The sequence below is a fragment of the Tenrec ecaudatus genome, chromosome 8, assembly GCF_050624435.1.
Source record: "Tenrec ecaudatus isolate mTenEca1 chromosome 8, mTenEca1.hap1, whole genome shotgun sequence".
Classification (NCBI taxonomy): Eukaryota; Metazoa; Chordata; class Mammalia; order Afrosoricida; family Tenrecidae; genus Tenrec; species Tenrec ecaudatus.
In genome coordinates, this window is record NC_134537.1 from 145,870,880 (window position 1) to 145,896,954 (window position 26,075).

The 26,075-nt window shown below is 44.2% G+C and overlaps 2 protein-coding genes and 1 non-coding gene across 4 annotated transcripts; 2 read left to right on the plus strand and 1 right to left on the minus strand.

Moving 5' to 3' along the window:
* Positions 1-1,698: 1,698 nt before the first annotated feature.
* On the plus strand, positions 1,699-14,013 carry TP53I3 (tumor protein p53 inducible protein 3). Of its 2 annotated transcripts, none has more exons than XM_075557043.1 (6): positions 1,699-1,822; positions 2,092-2,232; positions 4,515-4,782; positions 5,468-5,680; positions 12,576-12,772; positions 13,688-14,013. In XM_075557043.1, the coding sequence occupies exons 2-6, from the start codon at positions 2,095-2,097 to the stop codon at positions 13,868-13,870; spliced, it is 999 nt and encodes a 332-aa protein (XP_075413158.1). In that variant the 5' UTR covers positions 1,699-1,822; positions 2,092-2,094; the 3' UTR covers positions 13,871-14,013. The 2 variants fall into 2 exon arrangements, with proteins under 2 accessions (XP_075413158.1, XP_075413159.1); XM_075557044.1 differs by having other exon boundaries at positions 5,507-5,680.
* Positions 7,854-7,957, minus strand: LOC142455918 (small nucleolar RNA U13). The gene has a single exon (XR_012786026.1). It is a non-coding gene; the product is annotated as a small nucleolar RNA U13 (small nucleolar RNA).
* A 449-nt stretch (positions 14,014-14,462) lies between the features above and the next one.
* On the plus strand, positions 14,463-24,893 carry SF3B6 (splicing factor 3b subunit 6). The gene is made up of 4 exons (XM_075557045.1): positions 14,463-14,701; positions 17,874-17,992; positions 24,318-24,456; positions 24,626-24,893. The coding sequence occupies exons 1-4, from the start codon at positions 14,672-14,674 to the stop codon at positions 24,713-24,715; spliced, it is 378 nt and encodes a 125-aa protein (XP_075413160.1). The 5' UTR covers positions 14,463-14,671; the 3' UTR covers positions 24,716-24,893.
* The last annotated feature ends 1,182 nt before the right edge of the window (positions 24,894-26,075 follow it).

The following is a 26,075-nucleotide window of genomic DNA, read 5'->3' on the forward strand; positions in this document are numbered from 1 at the left end:
ACTCACTCGCTTGCTCTCTCACCCACTCACTGCCATTAAGTTGATTCCAAGCCATAGTGGTCCCATAGGACAGGGTAGAACCACCCGCGTCAGTTTCTGAGACTGTAATTCTTGATGGGAGCAGAGAGCACCTTACAGCTTGCTCCACGATCATTTAAGTAAATGAGTATAGGTGTGTGGTCTTGTCTACACATGTAGGGGGATTTTTGTAAATTTTTAAAAATAAAAATGATATCCTCATTAAGCATATACTACAAGAAAACCACTTTTCAGCTTCGGTATCTCTACTTCCTCTTTTCAAAGACACCCACTATGCATCATTTATCTGGCTTTCTCCCTACCAGTGAGATCTACTGTGAGTCTACATTTTTGTCTCTATGAACAAGGCTGTACGAAACATCTCAGGGACATATATTCTTCTATGCCGGTGCCTTTTATTTGTATGGGACAAACTCGTCTTAAATACTATACTGTTAATCCTGTTATTATTTTGGAATTTTCTGACATTTGGTCATGTAAATCTTCCTCACTATTCTTTTTCATATATTTCTTGGCCATTTCTTCCATGTCAATTGTACACAATTAAACGCATGTGAGTGCACACACACACACAATTGGAATTATAATTGAATGTACAATGAGGTTATATACTGATTTGGTTTTTCTTATCCCAATAAGTGGTGTTCTCCGACTTATTCGGATCTTGTTTTGTGAAGTGTCGGGAGAAGGAATAAGGATTCCAGGGTTGCTTTCCTCCCGTTTCTCCTCTTTCTCCTCTCCTTCGCAGCTAACTCCGTCCTCAGCAACCTCGGGTGCTTCTCCACACATGCGCAAGATGCCAGCCCAGAGGGCAGTGAGGCAGTTACAGCATCTGTTGTCAACTTGAGACTAGTAAGAGTAAAGGGGTGGAAGTTAGCCTGTCAACCTACGTCGCAACTTGATGACCTCATGTGGAGGCACCACAGAGGTAACTAGCTCAGTGGAAGCAGGACACAGAGACCCTCCCTGCGAGACATTCCTGTTGACAAAACACATGGAGCTACACTAGAGCTCCGACACTGAAGGAGCCACGTGGAGACCCCTGCCAGCACTGAGGCTTCCACTGCCGCTAGATCCACAAGACTTTCCACCCACTGGCCTGTGATCTTCCTGCATTCCGTGTCATTGCATGTTTTGTGTGAATCTGAAGAGGAATTTATAGATTGGTATCAGACATGTGGGCTAATATCAGACTTATGGACTTGAACTGGACTGGACTGGGCTGTTTTATTTGGAGCGTGTGTGGGGAATGTTCTCTTAATATACAATAGCTCTTTGATATAAAGCTCTTTCTTATTCACATATGAGTGTCTCTGGATTTGTTTTTCTAGTCAACCCAGACTAGCAGAGGCAGGATGCCAGATGTACAGAGCTAAAAGGCTCACAGCTTGGCCTGAATGGAAAATGGATCCATCCTATGCAGGCCAAGAGGATAGGGCTGGGAACGGAAGATGTTCTCTCTCTTCCCAGTAACGTGGAGAAAAAGACCAATTTCTAGAAAAAAAAATGTGTGTGTGAAAAAGATCAATTTCTAGAAAAAGTGTGCGTGTGTAAGGAGGAATAATATGTGTGTGTAGGGAGGAATAATCTGAATTGCAAGGCCCTAGAGAAAGCCACTCACACCGGCAAGAAGCTTCCCATCTTAGAAGGAGAGGAGAGGGGAGGGCCTTGTCCAGTGGGCCGCGCCCCTGCTGCCGGAGTCCAGCAGTCCATCCCTCCCTGGCCAGCGGCGGGGACCCACAGGAGCCCAGGGCGCGTGCACAGCAGAGAAGCCCGGCCCACTGTAAGATGACGGGCGTGGGGGTCGTGGATAGGCGGGGAGGGTCCCAACGCGGCTCGGCTCGGAGTAACGCTGGGCAGCGGCTCCCTGTTAGGCCGCGTCCCCACCCCCGCCTGCTGCCCGGGTTGCCGGTGGGGATCGTTGAGGGGCGGCTGGGACCCGCAGGGCAGGACCAGGCGGAAGCAACCCAGAAAGGCCGGCTGGTGGGCTGCAGGGCACCGCAATCGGCTTGGAACGCGCTCCTTTCTCCAACCTGTGTGCCCCCAAAACAGAACATGTTAGCGGTGTACTTCGACAAACCCGGGGGACCAGAAAGCCTTTATCTAAAGGAGGTGGCCAAGCCGAGCCCGGGAGAGGGCGAAGTCCTTCTCAAGGTGGCGGCCAGCGCCCTGAACCGGGCGGATTTACTCCAGGTACACAGGGGCCAGGTGTGGCTGGTGCAGGGTGGGGCCTGGATAAATAAACAGGCCCTGGGCAAAGGAGGGACGTGGAGAAACCGCACGGAGCCTTGCCAGGACCTCCCTGAGTGTGCAGAGTTCCGAGAGATCGAATCATGCCTGGATAATTTGCAAAGCAGCGTCCACACAGGCGTAACCTATAGATTAAGAGCCAGAAAGTGCCTACACTAACCCACTGCCCTAGAGTCAGTTGGACTCAGTAGCCCGCCCTTCTGACAGGGTAGAACTGCACCATTGGGTTTCCAAGACTGTAAATCTTCATCTTCTTCTTTTTAATAATTTTATTGGCACATAATTTACATATCATACAATTCAATAGTTCAATCGTATACAAAAGAGATGTTCAATTATGTTAGTCTGGATTGACTAGAGAAACAAATCGGGACGCTCAAATGTGTATAAGAAAGAGCTTTATATCAAAGAGCAATTGTACATTAAGAAAACATCCCAACTCAGTCCAGATTAAGTCCATAAGTCTGATATTAGCCCATATGTCCCATACCAATCTATAAATTCCTCTTCAGACTCACACAAAACATGCAATGACACCGAATGCAGGAAGATCACAGGCCAGTGGGTGGAAGATCTTGTGGATCCAGTGGCAGTGGAAGCATCTCAGCACTGGCAGGGGTCTCCACGTGGCTCCTTCAGTGTCAGGGCTCTAGCGTAGCTCCATGTCTCCTGTCAGCAGGAAGAGGAAGCAGAGAGAGTGTGTGTATCCGGCCCACAGTGACTTATTTATCTCTGTGGAGTCTCCAAATGAGGTCATCAAGCTTCCACCTGATGGACAGGCGAGACTCTACCCCTTCACAAGTTGACAGGAGATTATGTAACTGCCACATCAGTCATCACTGATTTTAGAATGTTTTCTTTATTCTTGTACTCATTATTATTAGCTCCTCATCCCCCTCAACCGCCCCTGCCATGCCCTGAAGGAACCATTAATCCAGCTACTGTCTCTAGAGTTTTACCATCCTGGATTCATATCCAGAAAAACACTTAAAAACAAACAAACAGAAGCTAACAAGAATAACAACGTCAAACAGGTAAAAACCGCAATAGAAAAGAAAGCAGAAAATATTAAAAACTAGAACAAGTTTAAATGGACCATAAAGGAAGATTTAATGATAGGGTGCACCTGCAATCATCCAAGCTGACACATCTTTAAGGGAGCGGACAGCCCCTTCTTTCTCTCTGGGAAGCAGGTGCATTCTGATGGCTGACCTCCTGGTGCCATCTGGGCGCCTCGTACGCACCCTTAGGCACATCGTCCCCACAGCAACTCTGTCCACTCGTTGTATTTTACAAAAGCAAAAACAAAACAAACAAGGCCACTACACTACTCATCAGGTAGTGATCAAGCCAAGAGTGCGGGGCCTCTGAAGTATGCACTGCTCCCACCTGCTGTTTGAGGCAAGTTTGATGGGGTCATTCAGACATGCGAACCAGAACCACCTGGGGTCCTTTGCCCAATATAAACATGACCAGAGCAAGGGTACTTGGAAAAAGCGTTTCAAATGATTACCATGCACACTGATCTAAAGCCGCTAGCCTCTAGGCTCCGTGGTTCTCAACCTGTGGGTCACGACCCATTTGGGGGTCGAATGACCATTTCATAGGGGTCACCCGATTCATAACAGTAGCAAAATGACAGTTATGAAGTAGGAACAAAAATAATGTTATGGTTGCGGGTGGTCACCAAAACATGAGGAACTATGAAAGGGTCGTGGCATTGGGAAGGTTGAGAACCGCTGCTCTAGAGGGTCTGAGGCTCTGAGGGATGGGATTCGTTTTTGCACAGCCTGACTCCTGATATATAAGGTGGCTGGCTGCTCTGAAGGGAGGGGCCCTGGTTGTGCAGTGGCTGCTAACAGCAAGCCGGCAGTTTCCTGACTTGTCACCAACTAGAGGAGAGTGAGAACTCTGTTTATGCCCAGGGTTTTATTCCTAGTCTTGCTATTAATATATTTTGTGACCTTAGGCAGGGCAGGTCCCTGCCCAGCCTCAGTTTCTTTATTTGTAAAATAAGGGGTTGACATTACGTAGACAGCTAAAGGGCCTACCACTTATGACATTCAGCTATAACCTCTTCTTTGCATAAAGTTCCCTCCCCTCTCCCTTTTTCTGGCCAACTGCACCATTTGAAAAAATAAGGAGATTTGGACCAAAGGTCAGGGATGGTGAGAAGCACATTTCAGACCACGCTCACCATGACAGGTGTGTTCCTCTCTCTGCAGAGACGAGGCCAGTATGCCCCACCTCCAGGAGCCAGCAACATTTTGGGATTGGAGGCATCCGGACATGTGGCCGAGCTGGGACCTGGCTGCCAGGGGCACTGGAAGCCTGGAGACTCAGCCATGGCTCTGCTGCCCGGCGGGGGCCAGGCTCAGTATGTCACTGTCCCTGAGGGGCTCCTCATGCCCATCCCTGAGGGCCTGTCACTGCCCCAGGCTGCAGCCATCCCAGAGGCCTGGCTCACCGCCTTCCAGCTGTTACATCTGTTGGGTGAGGAACACCGCCCAGGCTCACTCCCTTAAATGTGTGGCTCAATTCCTCCATACCTCAGTCCCCTCAAATCCCAGCAGTCCTCCAGGGCAACTTTGGCATGGGCACTTATCCACACCAAGCCCAACACCTTATCTACGGTGTTAGATCCTCAAACCATGTTGGCAATGGCTTGTTGTTGAGACAGGAATTCCCAGTTGCAGACAGAAGGCCTGTAGGGCGCTAGACAGAAAACACCGCACATCTCCCCTCTGTAGGCCCAGCAGTCCTCCCGCTGAGCTTCCCTCTGGGAGTCCAAGGATAGAAGAAAGTGCCATTCTATCAACTCATTGATTCCTCTCCAAGCCCACCGAGACCACCCAAGAGTTCCCATGAGGGAGTCTAAGGGAGACTTAGACGCTGCCTAAGACCAGCGGTTCACCTGTGAGTCGCGATCCCTTTGGGGGTCGAATGACCCTTTCACAGGGGTCACACGATTCATCACAATAGCAAAATGACAGTGATGAAGTAACAACAAAAATAGTGGTATGGTTGGGTGGGGGGGTCACCACAACATGAGGCACTGTATTAAAGGGGCGTGGCATTAGAAAGGTTGAGAACCACTGGGCTATTTCATGGTCCCGGGTCCAGGTCATAGTCGTGGACTATGCCTGCAAAGAGGATGGTTCTGTGCTTTTGATCATAGGAAACGTTCAGGCCGGAGACTCTGTGCTAATCCACGCAGGGTCAAGTGGAGTGGGTACAGCGGCTATCCAGCTCACCCGGATGGCTGGAGCTATCCCACTGGTCACAGCTGGCTCACAGCGCAAGATTCAAATGGCCGAAAAGCTTGGAGCAGCTGTTGGATTCAATTACAAAGAAGAGGACTTTTCCGAGGGGACACTGAAGTTCACCAAAGGTAAACCACTGCGTTTACAGCTCAGCAGGAATGTGGGGAATGATCCAGAGAGCCTCCCCAGGCTCAGGTGGCCAGTGAGCTGCAGTGCTTGCGGGTCTCTGCTTCATGCGCAATGGCTGGCCTGCTCAGATTCTAGTACTCCGGACTCTGGCCACTGGACACAGGGAGTCGATACTGAGCATGGGTCATGTCCACGTGGATTCGGACTGGTGATGTCATTCATACACATGTTAGAAACTGGATAATCACAAAGAGATGCCGGAGGCCTCATCTTCCCAGCCAGCCACTGCATAGTGAGTTACCAGGGGGCTAGAGGCGCAAGCCAATTGGGAACTGGACCTAGTGGGGTTGGGAAGGAGAAAAATGGATGAGTAGGTGTGCTTGTCTCTGTGTCCCAGAGCCACATGTGTCTGTTTCTGGCTCATCCCTTTCCATTTTTCATATGATAATCCAGTGCACACACCTCATAACTGAAATATGAACAACTAACCTGCCTCATAGCCTGAGTAGACCCCCCACGTTCTGTTCTCACTCATACCTGGGTGCTGGTGTATACTGTATTTATGTAGGGATAAGGGGACTCACCAGGTCATGGTGGTGTTGCCAGGAACCAAGGGTCTGGGATTGCCTGTTACTGTTTCCACCAAAGACAGAGAACAGGCTGATTTGAGGAAATTCCAAGCCCATTCTGAAACTGAAGACAGAAAGAAACAATGGGGTTTCCCACCTCTGATCCGCTTCAAGAATTCCGTGAAAATCAAACAAGTTATATACCTCAAACTGTGACAAAAAACAAACAAACAAAACAAAACAGGTCTTACAATGGTGGCAGGAAGTGATTAGCAGGTTTTGCAATGGTTGCAATTGATACTCTAAACAATGTGACAGAAATGACAGGTTTTGCAGTGATCATAGGAAATTTTCCATATGTGCAGGCTTCACTGGATCATCATCCCCTACAGCTTTATGTGACTTTATTTAATTTAGCGGGTGTTTCCATGCCCAGCCTCACCAGACCACCAACCCGCGGCCTCTGAATGGGGGAATGCTTCCAACCTGGCTATGCATCTTAATGGGCTTGGTTACCTACTTTTGAGTGAGAACATTCAAAATGACTGAGCTTAAAAGGAATTTTTACTCTAGAGGGAGTGGGGAGGGGTGGAGGGATGGGGTTGTTACATTGTGGGCCTTTAACAACTAAATCTTTTATTATATTACTAGTATTCTGATTAACAGCAGGCTCTTTCACACTCTTATCAGCATCACCCCGTTTCCATCTTGCTCCCCTCTTATTACTGCTGTTGTTAGGTATTGTTGAGTCAGTCTGGACTCATAGAGACCCTGTGTACAGTAGAACAAAACACACATGGTCCTGCACAATCCTCACAATTGTTTTTATGCTTGAGCCCATTGTTGCAGCCACTGGGTCAATCCCTCTTATTGAGGGCCTTCCTCTTTTACGCTGTCCCTCCACTTTGCCATGAATAATGTCCTTCTCCAGGGACTGGTCTCTCCTGATACCATGTCCAAAGCACATGAGGCGAAGTCTTGCCATCCTTGGCTCTAAGGAGCATTCTGGCTGTGCCTCTTCCAAGACAGATCCGTTCGTTCTTTTGGCGGTCCATGGTGCTTTCAATGTTCTTCACCAGCACCATAGTTCCGATGGATTGATTTTTCTGTGATCTTCCTTATTCAGTATCCACCTTTCACATTCCTGTGAGATGATTGAAAATACCATGGCTTGAGTTCAGCACACCTTAGTCTCGAAAGAAACATCTTGCTTGTCAACACCTGAAAGAGATCTTCTGCAGCAGATTTACTTAAGTGCGGTGGTTCTCAACCTTCCTAATGCCGCGACCCTTTAATACAGTTCCTCATGTTGTGGTGACCCCAAACCATAAAACTATTTTCACTGCTACTTCATAACTGTCATTTTGCTAGTTATGAATCGGCGACCCCTGTGAAAGGGTCAGGCGTCCCTGTGAAAGGGTTGAGAACCACTGACTTAGTGCAATGTGTCCTTTGATCTCTTGACTGCTGCATCCATGGGAAGTGATTATAAATCCCCGCCAGACAAAATCCTTGACAACTTCAGTCTTTTCACCACTTATCATGATGTTACCCATAGGTCCAGTTGTGAGGGTTTTTGTTTTCTTTTTTTTTTTTTTTTTCGTGTCAGATGGGTAACGTGCCCACGTCGTAACAAGCATTAAGGGAGGCACATGTCACACAGACGCGTGAGGACCCGATCATCATGTTTACGAACCGGAAAAGGATCGGTTTTGTTTTCTTAACAGTAAATTGAAATCCACATTGAAGGCTATAATCCTTGATCTTCATCAGCAAATACTTCAAGTCTCTCACTTTCAGCAAGCAAGTTGTGAATAAAGCTTCTTCCAATCCTGATGCCACATTCTTCTTCATGTAATCCAGTTTCTCTGATGATTTGCTCTGCACACAGATCAAATAAGTATGGGGAGAGGAAACGACATTGACACACATCTTTCCTGATTTCAAAGCATACAGCATGAACCTGGTTCTCTTCCCAAAACTGCCTCTTGATCCATGAACAGGTTCTGCATGCGCACATGAAGTATTCTGGAATTCCCCTTCTTCTCGAGGTTATCCGTAGTTTTTTTTATGACCCACACAGTTGAATGCCTTTGCATAGTTAATGAAACATCAGTAAACATCTTTCTGGTATTCTCTGCTTTCAGCCAAGATCGATCTGACACCAGCAATGATATTTCTTGCTTCATGTCCTCTTCTGAATTTGGCCTGAACCTCTGGCAGCTCCCTGTCAATGTCCTGCTGCAATTGTTGTTGGATGATCTTCAGCAAAATTTTACATGCATGTGATACCATTGATATTGTCTATAATTTGTATGGTCTGTAGGGTCACCTTTCTTTGGAATGATTACAAATAGGAATCTTTTCCAATCAGTTGGTCAAGTAGCTGTCTTCCAGATTTCTTTGTGTGTGTGTGTGTGGCTAACAGAATTTTATTAAATTGCTTATGATAACAGATGTCATAATTAGCAGCTTTAGCATTTGGTTCTAGGTCTATTTCCCATTGTTGTTGTTGTGTGCCATGAAGTTGGTTCCAACTCATAGCAACCCTATGCACAACAGAACAAAGCACTGCCCGTTGTTTGTTCTTAGTTTTGAGCCTACAGATTCGGTCACTGTGTCAATCCACCTTGTTGAAGGTCTTCCTCTTTTCACTGCCCCACCACTTTACCAAGCATGGCGTTCTTCTCCAAGGACTACTTTTCTGACATGTCCAGAGTACATGACAGTTTTGCCATCCTTACCTATTTTCCTTATGTTCTGCATGTTGCTGCCAGAACTCACTAAATTTGTCCTTGTACTTCTATTATCATGACATGAACACTCCTTCTCTGTTCTTTTCTTCATCCAGATTTTGCCTATCTCTCAAGACTCAGTATTTCTTGGTCATGAAACATTTATTGATGATTCCTGAGCTTGTTAATCAACAATTTCCCCAAACTCTTCATGGTGCTTGCAGTCTATACAACTCACCAATTTTATTCTGGAGGATGTTGTGCTGCTGGGTGCCATCGACTCACCTACAGCACTTCCCAGCTATCAGAAGCTTTCCTCTTTTTCCTGACTCTCCACTTGGCCAAGCTTGATGTCCTTCCTCAGGGACTGGACTCTCCTGAAAATATGTCCAAATTATGTGAGATGAAGTCTCACTTCCCTTGCCTCTAAGGAGCATTCTGGCTGTATTTATTCAGGACAGATTTGTCTGTTCTTTTGGCAGTCTGTGGTACTTTGAATATTCTTCTCCAGCACCATAATTCAAATACATCCATTCTTCTTTGGTCTTCATTATTCAATGTCTAGCTTTTACATGCTTATGAGTGATTGAAAATACCGCGACTTGGTTCAGGCACACCTTAATCTTCAAAGTAATACCTTTGTTTTACAACATTTTAAAGAGATCTTGCACAACAGATCTACCAAATGCAATGCATCCTTCGATACCTTGACTGTTATTTCCATGAGCATTGATTTCGGATCTAAGCAAGACAAAATCCTAGACAACTTCAACCTTTCTTCTATTTTCCATGATGTTACCTATTTAATTTTGGTTATCTTTACGGAGATTTGTAATCCATACTGAAAGCTACAAGACTTGTTCTTCATCAGCAAGTGACTCAAGTTTTCATCATTTTAAACTAGCAAAGTTGTGCCATCTGCAAATTTGAAGGTTTTTAATAAGCTTTCTTCAAATCCTGATGCCACATTCTTCTTCAAATAACCCATCTCTCTGATGATTTGCTCAGCATAAATTGAATAATTATGGTCAGAGACTACATCCCTGACACATACCTTTCCTGATTTTAAACAATGCAGTATTTTCTCGTTTTGTTCACACAACAGCCCCATGATAAATGTACAGGCTCAGCATGAGCAGGATTAAATACTCTGAAATTCCCATTCATCTCAAGGCTATTCTTAATTTTTTTAGGATTCACACAAATTCCTCTGTATAGTCCATAAAACACAAATAAACATCTTTTCAAATGAAGACATTGGTAGAATTCTTCAATTTCTGCATCATTAGCTTCACTGGCTGGTGCATAAATTTGAATAATAGTTTTATTGGCTGGATTTCCTTGTACTCTGATAAATATTATTCTGTTACAGATAGCACTGTACTTTAAGTATCTTTTTTGATGAAGAATGTGATGACTTTCCCCTTGAATCTGTAATCTCTGGTCTAGTAAACTATGATTTTCTGATTCACAATGGCCAATATCAGTCATTTCAGCTTCCAATGCCAAGAATATTGATCTTTATGCGTTCCATTTCAGTTTTTACAACTTCTAATTTTCTTAGATTCACAGATCTTACATCTCATTTTTCAATTTTTAACTGCATCCATTTGTGGTTTTTTTAGTCATTTTATTGGGGGCTCCAAATTTCTTAATATAGATGAGGGAGTGCTTCCAAATGCTTCATCAGCTTGTTGAAACATTCCATCCATTCTTGGAGTATTGTTTATGGCTAAGGAGCTCTGGTACCACAGTACTTACGCATTGGGGTATAATCCAAAGGGCCCAGGAGAAAGAGAGGGCTTTCTACTCTTTGTAAAGAATTACAATCTCAGAAACCCACAGGGGGCTGTTTTACCCTGCTTTATCAGGTCACTCTGCATTGGCATTGGATTGATGGCAGTGAACTTTTAAAAAAAATTGGGGTTTTGGCTATTGCTTTCAGTGCAGCTTGACCTTCTCTTTCAATACCATTGGTTCTTGCTCATACACTACCTCTTGAAATGGTGGAATGTCGGCTAGTTCTTTTGGGAAGTGATGCGATGCATTCTTTCCATCTTCTTTTCTTTTTTCCATCTTCTATTGATGCTGCCTGCATCATTCAATATTTCACTCATTTAATCTTTCAATATTGTAACTCAAGTCTTGAATTTTTCTTTAGTTCCTTCAGTTGAAGAAATCATGAGCATACTCTTCCTTTTTGTTTCTGATGTTGCGCATCTCATTATACTATTTTATCTTTTCAAGCTGCCCTTTGAAATTGTCTGTTCGGCTCTTTGGCTTCATCAGTTCTGACATTTGCCTTATCTACTCCACTGCTAAGAACAAGTTTCAGAGTCTTTTCTGACGTCTACTTTCATCTTTTCATTCTTCCCTGTCTTTTCAGTGACCTTTTGCTTGGTGTATGATGTTCTTATTGTAATTCCAAAGCTCATCGGGTCTTCTGTCATTAATGTTCAATGTGTCAAATCTATTCTTGAGATATTCTCAAAATTCAGGTGGGATAGACTCAGGGTCATATTTTGGCTCTCATGAACCTGTTTTAATTTTTTTCAGATTCAACCTGAACTTACATATGAGCAATTAATTAGCTATTCCACAGTCACCTCTGCCTGACCTGGTTTTAGCTGCTGATATTGAGCTTCTCTATCATCTCTTCCCACAGATGTAGTCAATTTGATTTCTGTGTATTCCATCTGCAGAAATCCAGGTTTACAGTTGCCTTTTGTGTTGAAAAAAGGTATTTATGATGAAGAAGTCTTTGGTCTTGCAGAGTTCAATCCGGCAATCTCCAGCGCTGTTTCTGTCACCAATTTTCCAGCTATTGTTCCTGCCTCTTTGTTTCCAACTTTTGCATTCTAATCACCAATAATTACCAATGCATCTTGATTTCATGTTTAATCAATTTCTGCCTGAAGACATTAGTACATTTCATTTACCTGAAGACATGTCATTTCATTTACATGAAAGTGTGAAATTCTTCAATTTCTGCATCAACTAACTTTAGTGGTGGTTGCTTAAATTTGAATAACAGTTGTATTGATTGGATTACCTTGCGTGCAGATAGCCATTAGCCTATCACAGACACCATTGTACTCCAAGATAGATTGTGAAATGCTCTTTGGGATAATGAATGAAATACCACTCCTCTTATTTAATTCCCAGCAGAGTAAATTATGTGATTTTATTATTCAAAATTACCTATATCGGTTCAGTTCAGCTAATGCCTAGAATAGCAATTATTATGCATTTCATTTAATTTCTAACTAATTCCAATTTTCCTATTTCATACTAAATATATTCCAAGTTCCAATTAATTGATGTTTGCAGCTGTTTCTTCTCATTGCCCCATCAGCAAATGAAGGTCCCAAAGGTCTTGTGTGTAGGGATCAGTCATGATAGAGTTCAGCTACTTAACTCCATTGACAACAATGCTTCCACGTGGAAGGTTTCTAGTTCCAACCTATAAATTTACCTTTTACACCTGTACTTAATAAAACTCATATATCCACAAATATACCACCGAGACATATTTTAAACCAAGTTTTCTGAGCCTGACTGACATCACAAATCTGTGTTTCATGTGAAAGGTGCTGGAGTCAACCTTATTCTAGACTGCATAGGTGGCTCCTATTGGGAGAAGAATGTCAACTGCCTGGCTCTTGATGGTCGCTGGATCCTCTATGGTCTGATGGGAGGAGATGACATCAGTGGGCCTCTTCTATCCAAGCTACTTTTTAAACGAGGAAGTCTGATCACTAGTCTGCTAAGATCTAGAGACAAAAAGGTAAGAGATCAATGAAGAGAAAACATGTCATTTCAATTACATGAAAGTGTGAGAAAGGCACCGAGGTGGCTCAGTAGGCCACTAATGGAAAAGTCTGGCCATTTGATTCACCCACCAGCCACCCTACAGGAGAACGATTGGCTTTCTGCTTCTGTAAATATTACAGCCCTGGGAATCCCATGGGTGGTTCTCTTTTGATCTCCAGGGTCACTATGAATTGGAATTGACTTTTTGGGTGATGTGATATTCGAGCAAATCTTTGGTTAGGCTTATATAGAAACTTATCTGTGGATATATAAAGAGGCCAATTTCAGAGAATAAATTAGGATGGGTCCACAGAAACCTCAGCATCCTGGAAAAAGGGTGGCTAATACTTCATATATAATCTAAACTTTGTAACAGAATGAATAGCGTATTACACACATTAAAAAGTACTTCGGCAGAAAAAAAAATTTTTTTAAAGAGAGAGAAGAAAAAAAAAGTACTTCGGAAAGTTCCAAGACTTTGTTTGCAAAGGGATGGTCTTCCATGTATTAAGAAAGTTCACAGAAATCTATGTGCCATTCTAACAAGCACCGACTTTGGGAGTGCTTCCCAGGATGGGTTTTACAGTAGAACTCAAGTATCCCATTTGCACAGCCCTGTCCCTGGCTGCTGCTTGCTTAAAGCTTTTATTTTAGAACAGCCCCCTGGCTGCTACTTACAGTAATATTTCAATCCCAGCCTCAATTATTATCTGATACAGGAGAGAGGTTACCTATTTGGGGACAGGTAAATAAAGGGAATGATTAAAAGGTACCCCCGTGTACTTTTTCAGATGTGTGTCCTGTTCAGAGAGCAGAAAAGCGGAGCAGGTTGGGGAGCGGCAGTGCAAGGCCGTTGGGTCCTAGCTGACACTTCCTTTTCCTATTTTAGTACAAACAAACGCTGGTGAAAGCGTTCACCGAACAAGTTCTGCCTCACTTCTCCTCGGAGACGTCCCCGTGTCTGTTGCCCGTTCTGGATAGCGTCTACCCAGTGACTGAAATCCAAGAGGCCCACGTGCACATGGAAGCTAACATGAACATGGGCAAAATCGTCTTGACATTGCCCCAGTGAAGCAGAGGGAGCAGCACCGGGCACAAGTTTGCACAGTAAACTCGAAGAAAATTCACCGCCAAACGACCGAAACCATTGCCCCTTCGCGCCCTTGTCAACTGATACACGTTAAGCAGATCTAAAGAAATAAAAAGTGGAGTTGACGTGTGGTGTGCTCACTGGCAGCCCCAGGAACAAGCAAGCGCACCCGGACTGGGACAGGGTAGAGTGAGATGGGGGGCGGGTGGTGCCCAAAGATTACTGGAGAGGCCTGTCGGGTCAAGGCTCAACTTCAGAGCAGGGCCACGAAGGGCCAGTATTTCAGGATAAAGTTATATATAGGGTGACCCGTACACAAGCCGTCAGAACCTCTGAACTGGGCCTTGGGAACTCCCCTCGTATCCCACACAGTAAGCCGGCCTGCAGCACTACGCCCCGCCCCTCCCTTTCCCTCAACCTATTGGACTTTGTCTGCACCACCTACGCCCCGCCTCCTCTGGTTAGCTGGCCCTATGCAGGGTCTTCCCGACCGGAACACCTCCCTTCCTGGAGCTGTGGTTCCGCCCCTTCCTGTTCGGGAACCGGAAACAACGTCACTTATTTTCCGGCCTCGCTTGTGTCTGTTTTGCTCCGGTCGGAGTCTTCCGGTAAAGCAACCGCTTGTACGTCAGCGCGCCTCGACGTGAAACGGCGACCGCTCTGCGTGTCAGCAGCTACCGGAGGAGCCTGGACGTCGATATCCAGTACTTGGCATTGTTGTGTTCTAAGTAGATATCCCGAAGAGTCCAGTATTTGCTGCGGTCACTACATCAGTTAGCCAAGATGGCGATGCAAGCAGCTAAGAGGGCGAACGTGAGTAGCGGGGTCTTCTTCGGAGGTCGGGGGAGTCCTTCGCTGTGTGTGTCTCAGAGACGTGAATGAGAGCGGTCTTATTCCTCTGTCCACTGGGCGAGAAGGTCCAAACTGCCCTGTCCCCATTCCAGGGCAGCCCTGGTTCTCCGCAATAGGCTGATCACACTCCCGCCCTCACACGTTGAGGACCCTCCAGGCTCCAGCCCAGTGACAGTGACAGCCCTTGCTGACTGGCCTGTATTTAGCACATAGTTTCAAGACCCTCTTTGCCAAGAAATTGGTAACGTGGAACACAATAAGCAACTTAATGGTTCACAGGCCACTAAAATTGAATTTACTTCAGTTCCTGGAGTTTTTTGGGTCCTTGATTGACTTATTAATTCAACAGTATTTATTGAGTACCAAGAGTCCTATGGTAAGTATTAGCCTGCAAACTGCAAGATTGGTGATTCAAACCCACGAGCCACTCTGTGGGAAAAAAGATGAGGCTATCTGGTACCCTAAAGATCTCCAGTCACGGAAATCAGTCTGTGGTCGCTGTGAGTCCAAACTGACTGTGATACCTATACCAGCCAGGCCTGCCTGCTAGGAAACATATTTGTTCATTTCAGGAGTCATTGAGATGCGTTACTCTGTTTTTGAGTAGATGAGAGGTTGGCATAGTAATTTGCCTAAAAGACTATAGTTGCCTTCTAGTCTATTCAGGTTCTTTTGTTATCTAAACTCAAAGGCCATTTAAAAGAAACACAATGTGAATCCCTCAAGGATGACAAAACTGCCACTTTGGTGTGGTATAAATTGAAGAGGGCAGCGTTCTTCAAAGAAGAGTAGAACCCAGGAAAGACGTAATGGTAAAGCCCAGTGTAAAAGCATACTTTGAATGCTAAGAAGAAATAGCAGTGAGTTAGGAGGAAATACACAGTTAAAAGAAGGAACTAGTCATCGTTTCCAGAAATCTAAGAGGGGCTAAGTGTAAAATGTATTGAGTATGGCCTTTGTGAGTCAAAGACTCGGTAACCTGCTCCCATGACCATTACACCCTGCTAGGAGGCAGGTCTATAAGGTTGCTGGAAGGTAAAATTGACTGGACGGCACACAGCAACAAGTGAGTAAAAAGGAGCCCCGATGGCTGAAAGGTAAGTGTGCAGCTGCTAACCAAAATTTGGTTAACATGAGAGCAGCTCCAGGAGAGAAAGACTTGTCATTCCTTCCTCTAAAGCAGCGGTTCTCAACCTGTGGGTCTCAGCCCCTTTCACGGGGGTCGCCTAAGACCACTGGAAAGCACATTTTTCCGATAGTCTTAGGAACCGAGACACAGTTCCTGTATCCATCTCTAGGCGAGTCCGCCCACATGCAGATACGCCCGCATATGAGTACTCAGTGTGAAGACTGTTACCCATGCTACACCATGCTTCAAGACAAAATTTCATTTTTTTTGTAATTAGAAATATTTCACAGTATAGAATTAAATATATGTGATGAATCACTATGCTTTAATGACATTCAATTTGTAACAATGAAAATACATCCTGCAGATCAGATATTTACATGACAATTCATAACAGTAGCAAAATGACAGTTATGAAGTAGCAACAAAAATAATGTTATGGTTGGGGGTCACCACAACCTGAGGACCTGTATGAAAGGGTCACGGCCTTAGGAAGGTGAGAACCACTGCTCTAGAGCCCCACAGGCATAGCACTCAGCTGCTAGCCGCCAAACAAAACTACAGCTTAGAAAATCTGCAAAGCAGTTCTCCGCTTGCATGGGGTGGACGGTCATCTCCACAACACCTAACGGCAACAGGAGCAGTGAGTCAAAGGCAGTTCAGCAGAGGTCTGATGTGAAAGCAGGCTGTGGTAGGCTGACTTGTGCCAATGAGGCAAAGAATAGGTAGCAGTAGGTACAGACTTTCTCCTTCCACTAGCTTGAGTAGGAGAAGAAAAAGATCCAGATCGGTAGTCCAGGTAAGGCAGAAGGTGCGGTTTCTTCTTTCTCTCACTGTATATTAATGCCTAACCATGCATAAGTAAAGAGGCCGCATAGTAAATGTTCATTAATTGACAGAAAGGAAGAGGCCTATAGATAAGTAATTTACTTTGTGAAGATGGGTAGAACATAAGCTACTACTTGTGTGAAGACATGGAGAAGCTAGTGGTGCAGGAAGCGTGTATGTTAGACAGGTCATGGCTGCATTCCCTGACAATGTTGAAAGTCCTCATTCAATTATAGCAGCGGTTCTCAACCTGTGGTTTGAGGCCCCTTTGGTGGTCGAATGACCCTTTCATAGGGGTCGCCCGATTCATAACAGTAGCAAAATGACAGTTATGAAGTAGCAATGAAAATAGTTTTACGGTTGGGGGCTCACTACAACATGAGAAACTGTATTAAGGGTCGCGGCATAAAGAAAGTTGAGAACCACTGAATTAAAACATCTGGTTTTATAATGGGCCCTACTAATTTACACTGATAGGCTCCTCGAGCCAGCAGCAGTTGTTTTCCAAAGAGCACGCCATTCACTGGGGAGATATTTCTTCTTAGCACTAGTAGACTCCTGTTAGAGATGTGCGCGAAAGCAAAGCTAGCAAGCTCGCAACGGTGAATTGTTTGCTTCAAAACAAACATATATACAAAAGTGCCATTTGTAATTGGCCCAAAGAAAATGAAATCCTTGAATCCACTTTTGAGACTATATGTACATGAGCTGTCTGCCGAAAATTACAAAATGATATAATAAAAGAAATCAAGGAAGGCCTAAATACATGGAGAAGTGTGCTTACACTGTGTGTATTGATTGAAAGACTCAGCATAGTAAAGATTTCAGTTATCAAAATGATCTATAGACTTAATACCGTTCATGCCAAAATTCCAGAAAAGAGTCTTTTTAAGACATAGAGAAGCATATTCTAAAAACTAACATGGAATAGGGAAGACCCAAGAATATATAAAACAATCTGGAAAAAAGCAGGATAAGTGGGAGAATTTATTCAGTCCAATATTAAATCTTACATAGTTTCATTAATAAAAACAATATATTAATAGAGAAAAGACACATATAGCCATTTACCTTATATAATAGCATTTGTGGCATTTTACTGATAAGTACTATTGAGAATTTTTTAAAACAGCACTTCTGCCTGATTATAATAACAGTACATGTTTTTCATTTTAGATTCGACTTCCGCCTGAAGTGAATCGGATTTTATATATAAGAAATTTGCCGTACAAAATCACAGCTGAAGAAATGTATGATATATTTGGAAAATATGGACCTATTCGTCAAATTAGAGTGTAAGTCTTATTAATATTGTTAAAATGTCATTGAAAGAAAATGGAAATTATAAAGAGAACATGAATGTAGTAATGAATGGTTTGAGGAGAATAGAAGGGAAAGCTAATATTTATCACATGCAAGGGGGCTTTAAATAGTCTAGAAAAATCCATTATTCTTTAATTCCATTTTCCACCCCAAAATTTTTTAACCCCTTTATTGACACATAATTCACATACCTACAAGTTAGTAGTTGAACCCTGTCAAGGAGAGTGGTTCCCCATGACCACAGTCAGTTTGAAAGTGTTGTCTTCATGGTGCTCATCCTTATTAGTTCCCCGTTTGCCCAGCCTCCAGTGCCGTGCCCGTAGGGAACCACTAACCCAGTGCCTGTCTCTGTAGTTTACCTATCCTGGATGTGGTATACAGGAGAACATTAAAAAACAAAAATCTAACAAGAATAGCAGAGAAAAACAGATAAAAATCTCAATTTAAAAACCCAGAAAATAGTAAAGCTAGAAAACTTTTTAATGGTCCATAAGTGAGATCAAATGATAGGGTGCTACATTTTAACCTAAGTGCTACGTTCCAACACATTCTGCACTCTGCATGTTAGCAAGGTGTTCACATCCATGGGCCATGGTCAGAAGAGCTTCACTCTTTTTTACTAATATAGTTTAAAATGGGTCGAAGGGGAGTTCAAATAAGATACTACATTTTGACCTAACGACATGTGCCCTGACGGGCTTGACAATGCCCTCTGTCTGGTAACGGCTCTCACTGTGATCAGGGGGTTCACTGGAGGCGTAATCCATGGGTGAACCCTGCAAATGGATTTGGGCTTCCATAGCCTTCTGCAAACTGGACATTCACAACTTGAGCTCTGGTGCCGTTCCCTCCTTTAAATTTGGATTACATTTACAATCCTTGGATCACACGGGTGGTGTGCTGCTTCCATGTAAACTTAGTTGATGCCTCACTTAGATGGCTGCTTATTTGAAGACAAGCCTCTTAGACCCCAGACTCTATTCTTTTTTGCTAGCTGGGCACCATCTAGTTTCTTCACTGCACTTTGCTCTAGCACCCTCTCATCAGTGATCTCTTCATGAGGTCAAGCATCCAGCAGGGCTGTGTCATAAGAAATGATTGTTCTTAGGTTGGGTCTAGACGAATCCACAACATTTTTGAAGCCCCTCATGTGACTATGAGGAGTCCCTGAGTAGTACAAATGGATAGTGCACTGAGCTATAGTTGGTTACAAAAGGTTTGAAGCTTGCATTTACCTAGAGCAGTGGTTCTCAACCTTCCTCGCAGTGGTTCTCAACCATTGTCATACTGCGACCCTTTAATACAGTTCCTCATGGTGTGGTGACCCCTAGTCATAAAATTATTTTGGTTGCTACTTCATAGCTGTAACTTTGCTGCTGTTATGAATCAGGCAACCCCTTGAGAACTGCATCTGAGAAGAAAGACCTGGTGAACTATTTTCAAAAAAACAGCTGTTAGAAGCCTGTGGAGTACATTTCTACCCTGAGACACATGGGTCAATAGCAACTGATGTTAGGAGGAGGTGTCATGGCAGAGACCTAAACTCACCACTCTGCTATTGGAAGTTTGTATGTGAGTGAGGTTGAACAGGCTTCAGCAGAGCTTCCAGACTGAGACTGACTGGGGAAAAGGCTGAGTGATCTGCTTCTGAAAATAAGCCTGTGAAAACCCTGTGAGGCACAGCTTTCTGGTCCCATGGGGCCGGGGTCGCCATGAGTCAGGCTTGTTGTTTTTAACAGTTTTATTGGCACTTCACCTGCCTACCACTAGTTCATATCAAGAGGAGCTGTACAATCATTACCACAGTCAGTCATAGAACATACTCTTCTTCCTTGTACAATTGTTCTTTGTGTAATTATTTTTTTATTATGGCAGAAATATATACAACCAAGCACTCTCTGATTCAACAACTTCTTCATGTATAATCCAGACCATCAATTATACGCTTAAGTTTAATGAATTTTTATACACTTCAGTTTTCTTATATCTTTATTTCTGATGGAGTATCATGAATTTACATGTTCACTTCTTTTTTTTTAAGCAAAAGGAAGAAGTTTATTGGAGCCATACGGGAAACCCTAGAGGGGCCCAGCATACCCTGCTGTGTAGGCATGCCCAGGCAAAGGGTCACACCATTCACTGTACCCAGAGGGACTCCCCTTGAGCAAGCCCCAAAGCCCCAGGACTGGCTGGGGGTGGGGATGGGTTCACTTCCTATAGAGTCCTTTCTTTGTATTTTCAACACAGGCTACTTGGCATTCTGTCTTGAGTTTGTAGTTGTTAAGGTTGCCATCACAGCCACTGTAGAAAAAACTTTGACACCTTTTGGAAGTTTTGTTGTAGAAGTATCAAAAATGAATTTCAAAGTGGCTGCCAGAGTCCATTTCCATTGTGCCTGGGTCTCAACTCCTCTTGGTGGTACAGGGAGGAGGGGGGCGGGGGGGGGAGCACGGGGAGAGGAGTGCTGTGTTCCTCATGTACTTTAACCTCTCATCTTCTCAACAGTCTTTCCTTTTCTTTTGTTGACTCTAAAGTTTCTCAAACAGGAGTCCGCGTATAAAAGCAACTAAGTTGACTTTTTCTTTTCTTTGTTCACCAACAAACAATTCTCTATTGTTTTTAGTTGCTTTCGAGTTCTGCCCCAACTCAGAGATAGCACAAGAACCTCAGAACAAAATGCTGCCGGGGCCTGTGCCATCCCAGTACCAGACAATAAGGAAGGACCTTTCCAAATGGCTTGAGAGTTGCCTCCTAGCTTTTAGGACCCTGTGAGATATTAGGAGACCCTCATTTGAGAGTGGTCACCATCCTTCCAGTGTGTCGTCACCAGAACTCAGACGAGGATTAAAATGGTAAAGAAGAGCTGGGGTTTTTTGTTATCTTTTTAGGAGGACCTCAGCATCTGATAACAACTTTGAGCTCTGTCCACAGAACTATGTGCAACATTTTGCATGGGCTCAGGGGTGCATAGACTGTAGGTTAGGAAAATCCTGTCGTAGACGCACAGGGAATGGTATATAGGCAGTCCCTTGACTTAGGGATAGGGATCAAGAGCCAAGGTTCTGCTGCAGACCTTGTCCTTAGTCCAGAGACCGTAAACAAATTGCCTCTCTGGGCTTTTAATTTCTTCTTGTGGAACATAATCTGATAGGTGGTGCCTTTTAGCTTCAAAATACGGATGCAGCAGGATGAATGACTGGACTGTTTCTAGACCTGCTTTCAAACACAAGTGAGCACTTGCTAGTTGCATGAGAGTGGGCAAAATAGTCACCCCATCTGAACATCAAGCATGTATGAATACCGTCTTCTCAACCTAATTAAGAGAAGTTTAGTAATTTTAACAAAGATCCCAGTAGTCCCCGTTGAGAGCACTTTGTTGCTGAATATTCCCTTCTTAGCATGTTAGCGATCCCTTCTGCCCTCATAGTACTTTTTTTCTGCTGGTGTCCTCACCTGTCACTCCTGCCAGCTCTGAACTCCGCCAGGGCGGGCCCCTATATTCTCTAGCTTTGTGTGGACAACACTTGTTCATATGGTAAGTGCACATTAGCACTTGCCATATGCATGGCCTCATGGAAGTAATTATCTTTGTTCTTAAGGAGCAGAAGATGTTCTTAAAGTTTTTTGTTTTGATTTCTAATGAAAAAACTGGGTCACCTATTTGGGGAAATCTTGGGAGCAGTTTTAGTCTTTTAGGCAGGGCTTCCCTCTGCCCCCCAACTTTGATACTATTTGTGAAAATGATTAAGAGTCAGAAGCTTGACAGTTGGTCAACGGTTCCCAAGAGTAAAGAAGTTAAAGTCTTGCCATCATGGTCATGCAACCTGACCTCATGAACATTCACCAGTGCTTGCACTCTGCCCGTCCCCTGCACCCTGCCCCTGTACCATTCATCTTACAGGAAGCACGGTTGTGAAGGGCCCAGGCTGGTCTTTTGTCCTAGAGCAAGCTGAGGCAGGTGTCTCCCTTTCCCAGGGCTTTCAAGTCTTTCTACCCGCTATGCAGGGACTGAGGTAGAGGGAGTCAGTCGTAAACCTCATCCTGCTGTGGCACTGGGGAGCTGGAACACAAATGGAGGCCAGGGATCCGTCTTTATTCCATCAGTGCGGACTGGGATCTCTGCCTGCTGTCCCTTCCAACCAGCATGCAGCAGTCTGCTTCCTGAGATGAGTACCCTTGGGGCTCCTCATACTTCTCACCGCTCACGCCCCAAAGGTGAGGAGAGGGGGTGGCAAGGAGCGCTTGCATATCTGTGAGCAAGGCCCAGCTCCCACTCCGGCTTCCTTCGGGCCTCACAGATAACTCCGCCTGCCATCACACTTCTCCCTGCACCTAGCAGAAACCTAGCCCTCCAGGCAGGTCATGTGTAAGAGTGAGGATTGTATTAAAAGTGAATTTTGAAAGAAGGGGACTGAGTATATTGCAGTTTTTAAAAAGGCACGGCATTTTCTTCCCACAGTTTTATTGGCACATAATTCACATATCAGACAATACAATATCAAGAGTAATTGTACAGTCTTTACCATAGTCAATTTTAGAACATTTTATTCACTCCCCCCCCATGATTAAATCACCTTTCAAATAAGTTGTATGGTTTTGGAGGGGGCTTGTTTTGTTTTTAAGTAAAAATATCTGCCTTACATTGGGGAGCATTCTTTTCTGGACATAAACAATGAAAACTTTTATCTTTAAGACTTGAGACTATAATTAAATTAGGGTGCGGGAGAAAATCTGCATTTTTCAGAAACGGACTAGTTTCTGAGTGATAGTATGTAGATATTTATATACTGTCTTATCACATAAATGCACAGGAAGAAAAACCCCATTCTAAACATTACCAAGTAATAAAAGCCATCTCTCCTGAATACTGGTAATCCCCAAAGACATAAATTTGTTTCATTAAGATACTGATGATAAAAATCAATAATTATAAAAGTTCTGTTTGGTGTTTTCTTGAGTTGGACTCAGCTAGAGGGTACTAGGTTTGAGGTGAAAGGACACGAGTCGTGGTGGTAAAGTGGGCTGTGCATTGGGCTACTGAACCAAGATCAGTGTTTCAAACCCACCAACCGCTCTGAAGGAACTCTGAGGCGATGGCTCCCTCAAAGACCTGCAGTCTCAGAAATGCCAGGGAACGGATGGATCTACTTACTGTGCCCTAGATGGTCGACGTATGTCGGCATCAACTCAGTGCCAGTGGGCTTGGTTTGGTATTGAACATGAAGGGAAAGAACCCTACTGACTTAGCAGTTGTGCAGTCAACTACGGAGTGGTCAGCAGTTTGAGGAAGAGGTGCCTGTGCTCTTTCAGTAGCTGTGGAGCCCAGGTGGCACAGTGGTTGTGCGTGGGGTTGCTGAGTGCAAGGTCTGCAGTTCAAAACCACCAACCACTCCGCGGAGAAAGAAAGACTACTTTCTACTCCCATAAAGTTAAGTCTTCACAGGGGCAGCTCCACCCTGTCCTTTAGGGTCACTATGAGCCAGCATCAACTTGGTGGCAGTGAGTTTTTGGGTTTTATTTTGTTGGGTTTTTTGTGTGCGATTTTAGTATTCCAAGCACAGCAAAAAGTCAAATCTGTTGACAGTTTACTTACATAGAAAAATCCCTTAATTCAGAAAATTATAGTCTTATTCAATATATTTGCCTGTAATATTAATGAGTTTTCAGACTGATCTCAAAATATTTAAGTAAAGTGTATTTCAGCTCAACTACCTTTGACCTACACTTTTCTTCTTTGGATAGTCTTTTTTTAAAATTATTCCATATATGCACGGGTTTATTCCAGACAAACATGTTTAAGCATGTACCTTCCATCCATGGATGGATATAGACGAGCTCTAGTTAGTAAACTGTCTCATCCTTGATAAACAAAACCAAACAGCAGCTCTGCTGCTTTTCAGTCAGTTTCAACTCTGAGTGACCCTTTCTAAAACCAAACTCACTTCCAGCAAGTGATGCCAACTCAGAGTGACCCTACAGGACAGGGCAGAACTTCCCCGGAGTTTCCCAGAGTGTGGCTCTTCAGAAGGACAGAAAGTCCTGCCTCTCTCCCAGTGACCCTGTGGGAGAGACTAAAATGACCTCAAAGGGTTTCCAAGAGTTTGGGTATGGATGGAAGTAGACACCCTCATCTTTTCCCCATGGAGGATTTGAACCACTGCCCTGGAGGTTTGTGTTCCAGTGCGTAATCCACTGCACCACTAGAGTGTGGTCAGCTGTTTGAAAGGCAGCTATGTTATTCCGCTATCAGGGCTCTGGCAAATGTGTATTTGAATTAAGCCCTGTTTAACGCTGCAGGGGGAACACACCTGAAACGAGAGGAACGGCCTACGTGGTCTATGAAGACATCTTTGATGCCAAGAACGCCTGCGATCACCTGTCGGGATTCAATGTTTGTAACAGATACCTTGTGGTGTTGTACTACAATGCCAACAGAGTAAGTACAGCAAAGGGAACCCTATTTACAGCCCCGTGGGGGGCTGAGCCATGCCCTGGTGGGGAATGGGTATTATGGTCAGGACCATCATAGTCCTATTCCGCCCAGCCCAGCCCCGGCTAGTGCTCTTGGTTGCAGGTCACTGACGTGGGGGCTGAATCATTTTCAGGCTTTTCAGAAGATGGACACGAAGAAGAAGGAGGAGCAGCTGAAGCTTCTGAAGGAGAAGTATGGCATCAACACGGATCCACCCAAATAGCACTCTTGTCTGCATGTTCATCTTGGACTCAAACCCACGAACCAGCACCACCCCTTTTTTCTTTTCTTTTAATTAAAACTAAGTAATGTGATGTTTGTATTTGAGACTCAAAACGACCAGCTAGAAACTTGTTATGTGTTAGAATGTGTTCTTAATAAACTTGGAGCTTTTTGTAAAACCTGTCAGTTGTGAATTCTTGAACTTTCCCGTCTTGTTTGACACGGGGAGGGTGGGAGGAAACCCTGGACCTGGATCCAGAATCGCACCGTGGTAGGTGTCGTCGAGACTCCCAAGTCTCTTCCTTTTTTCTTCTGCTGACAGTTTTATTAGCAGGTAACTTACATATCATGTACTTCACATGTTTCTTAATGGCAGGGACCTTTTTGTGTTTTCTGTGTCCTTCACTGTCCACCCAGTGCCTAGTCGTCAAAGGAACTTGGTATGGTGTCGTTTTCTAAATGTCTATTAATAATGAAGTTTTTTTTCTTACCCTAACCCAATAATGAAGTCTTCATGACAACGCGAATCGATATGATATTCTCCATTTTGCAGAAAGAGCCAAAGCTCGTCATGTTTAATGAATGACTAAGATACTTCCTAGAGTAGCTACTGTGACAGCCACCGTGCCTGTGTTTGTACAGTGCCTACCACATTTTCCGGTTACTATGTCTGTGAACAGGGGAACCCTTTGGAGTAGGAACCCTGGTGATGCGGTGTGGTGTTTGACGGGACTGTTACCTGAAAGGCACGGTAAAGAAGAAGGATGTGGTAGGCAGCTGCTGTAAAGATTTACAGTCTTGGAAACCCTATTGCACAGTTGGACTCTGTTCTATAGGGTCTCTGGGTTAGTAATGCATTGCCCTTCAACTGGAATTCCTGGTCGGTGCAAATAGTTTCCACTCTCAACTGCTAACTAAATGGTTGGATGTTCAAGCCCACTCAGAGACCCCACAGAAGAAACGCCTGATGCATCATTCTCTACAGTCCGCACGGAACCCTGTTCTGCTCTGACGCACACACTTGAGTCGGAATCTACTTGCTGGCAGCTAGTTTTACCACTCGAACCGTGGTCTGTTCTAGAAAGAGCCATTCCGCGGAGAGCACACGCTTCAAAATTTGGGATCGAGCTGTTTGCATGTCATGTTGGTAGATGTCTAAAATCATGTTTATGTAACCTTGAGTTATTCAGTGTTTATATTTGGGACCGTAATTCTAGTGTAATTTTGCTGTAAAAATGTACTGGTTGAGGAAATGATATCAAGGGCTCAAAGAAAGAAAGAAAACGCTTTGAAAATGATGGCAGCATACGTGCAAATGCGCTTGACACGATAGACGGATGTATGGATTGCGATAAGAGATG

What these genes read in the sequence shown, in the direction of transcription:
- SF3B6 (XM_075557045.1), top strand. Translation starts at nt 14,672, where the DNA reads ATGGCGATGCAAGCAGCTAAGAGGGCGAAC. An exon ending in CCTATTCGTCAAATTAGAGT is followed by an intron (nt 17,993 to 24,317) that starts GTAAGTCTTATT and finishes TTAACGCTGCAG; the next exon opens with GGGGAACACACCTGAAACGA. An exon ending in TGTACTACAATGCCAACAGA is followed by an intron (nt 24,457 to 24,625) that starts GTAAGTACAGCA and finishes AATCATTTTCAG; the next exon opens with GCTTTTCAGAAGATGGACAC.
- TP53I3 (XM_075557043.1), top strand. Translation starts at nt 2,095, where the DNA reads ATGTTAGCGGTGTACTTCGACAAACCCGGGGGACCAGAAAGCCTTTAT. An exon ending in ACCGGGCGGATTTACTCCAG is followed by an intron (nt 2,233 to 4,514) that starts GTACACAGGGGC and finishes CTCTCTCTGCAG; the next exon opens with AGACGAGGCCAGTATGCCCC. An exon ending in GACACTGAAGTTCACCAAAG is followed by an intron (nt 5,681 to 12,575) that starts GTAAACCACTGC and finishes TTCATGTGAAAG; the next exon opens with GTGCTGGAGTCAACCTTATT.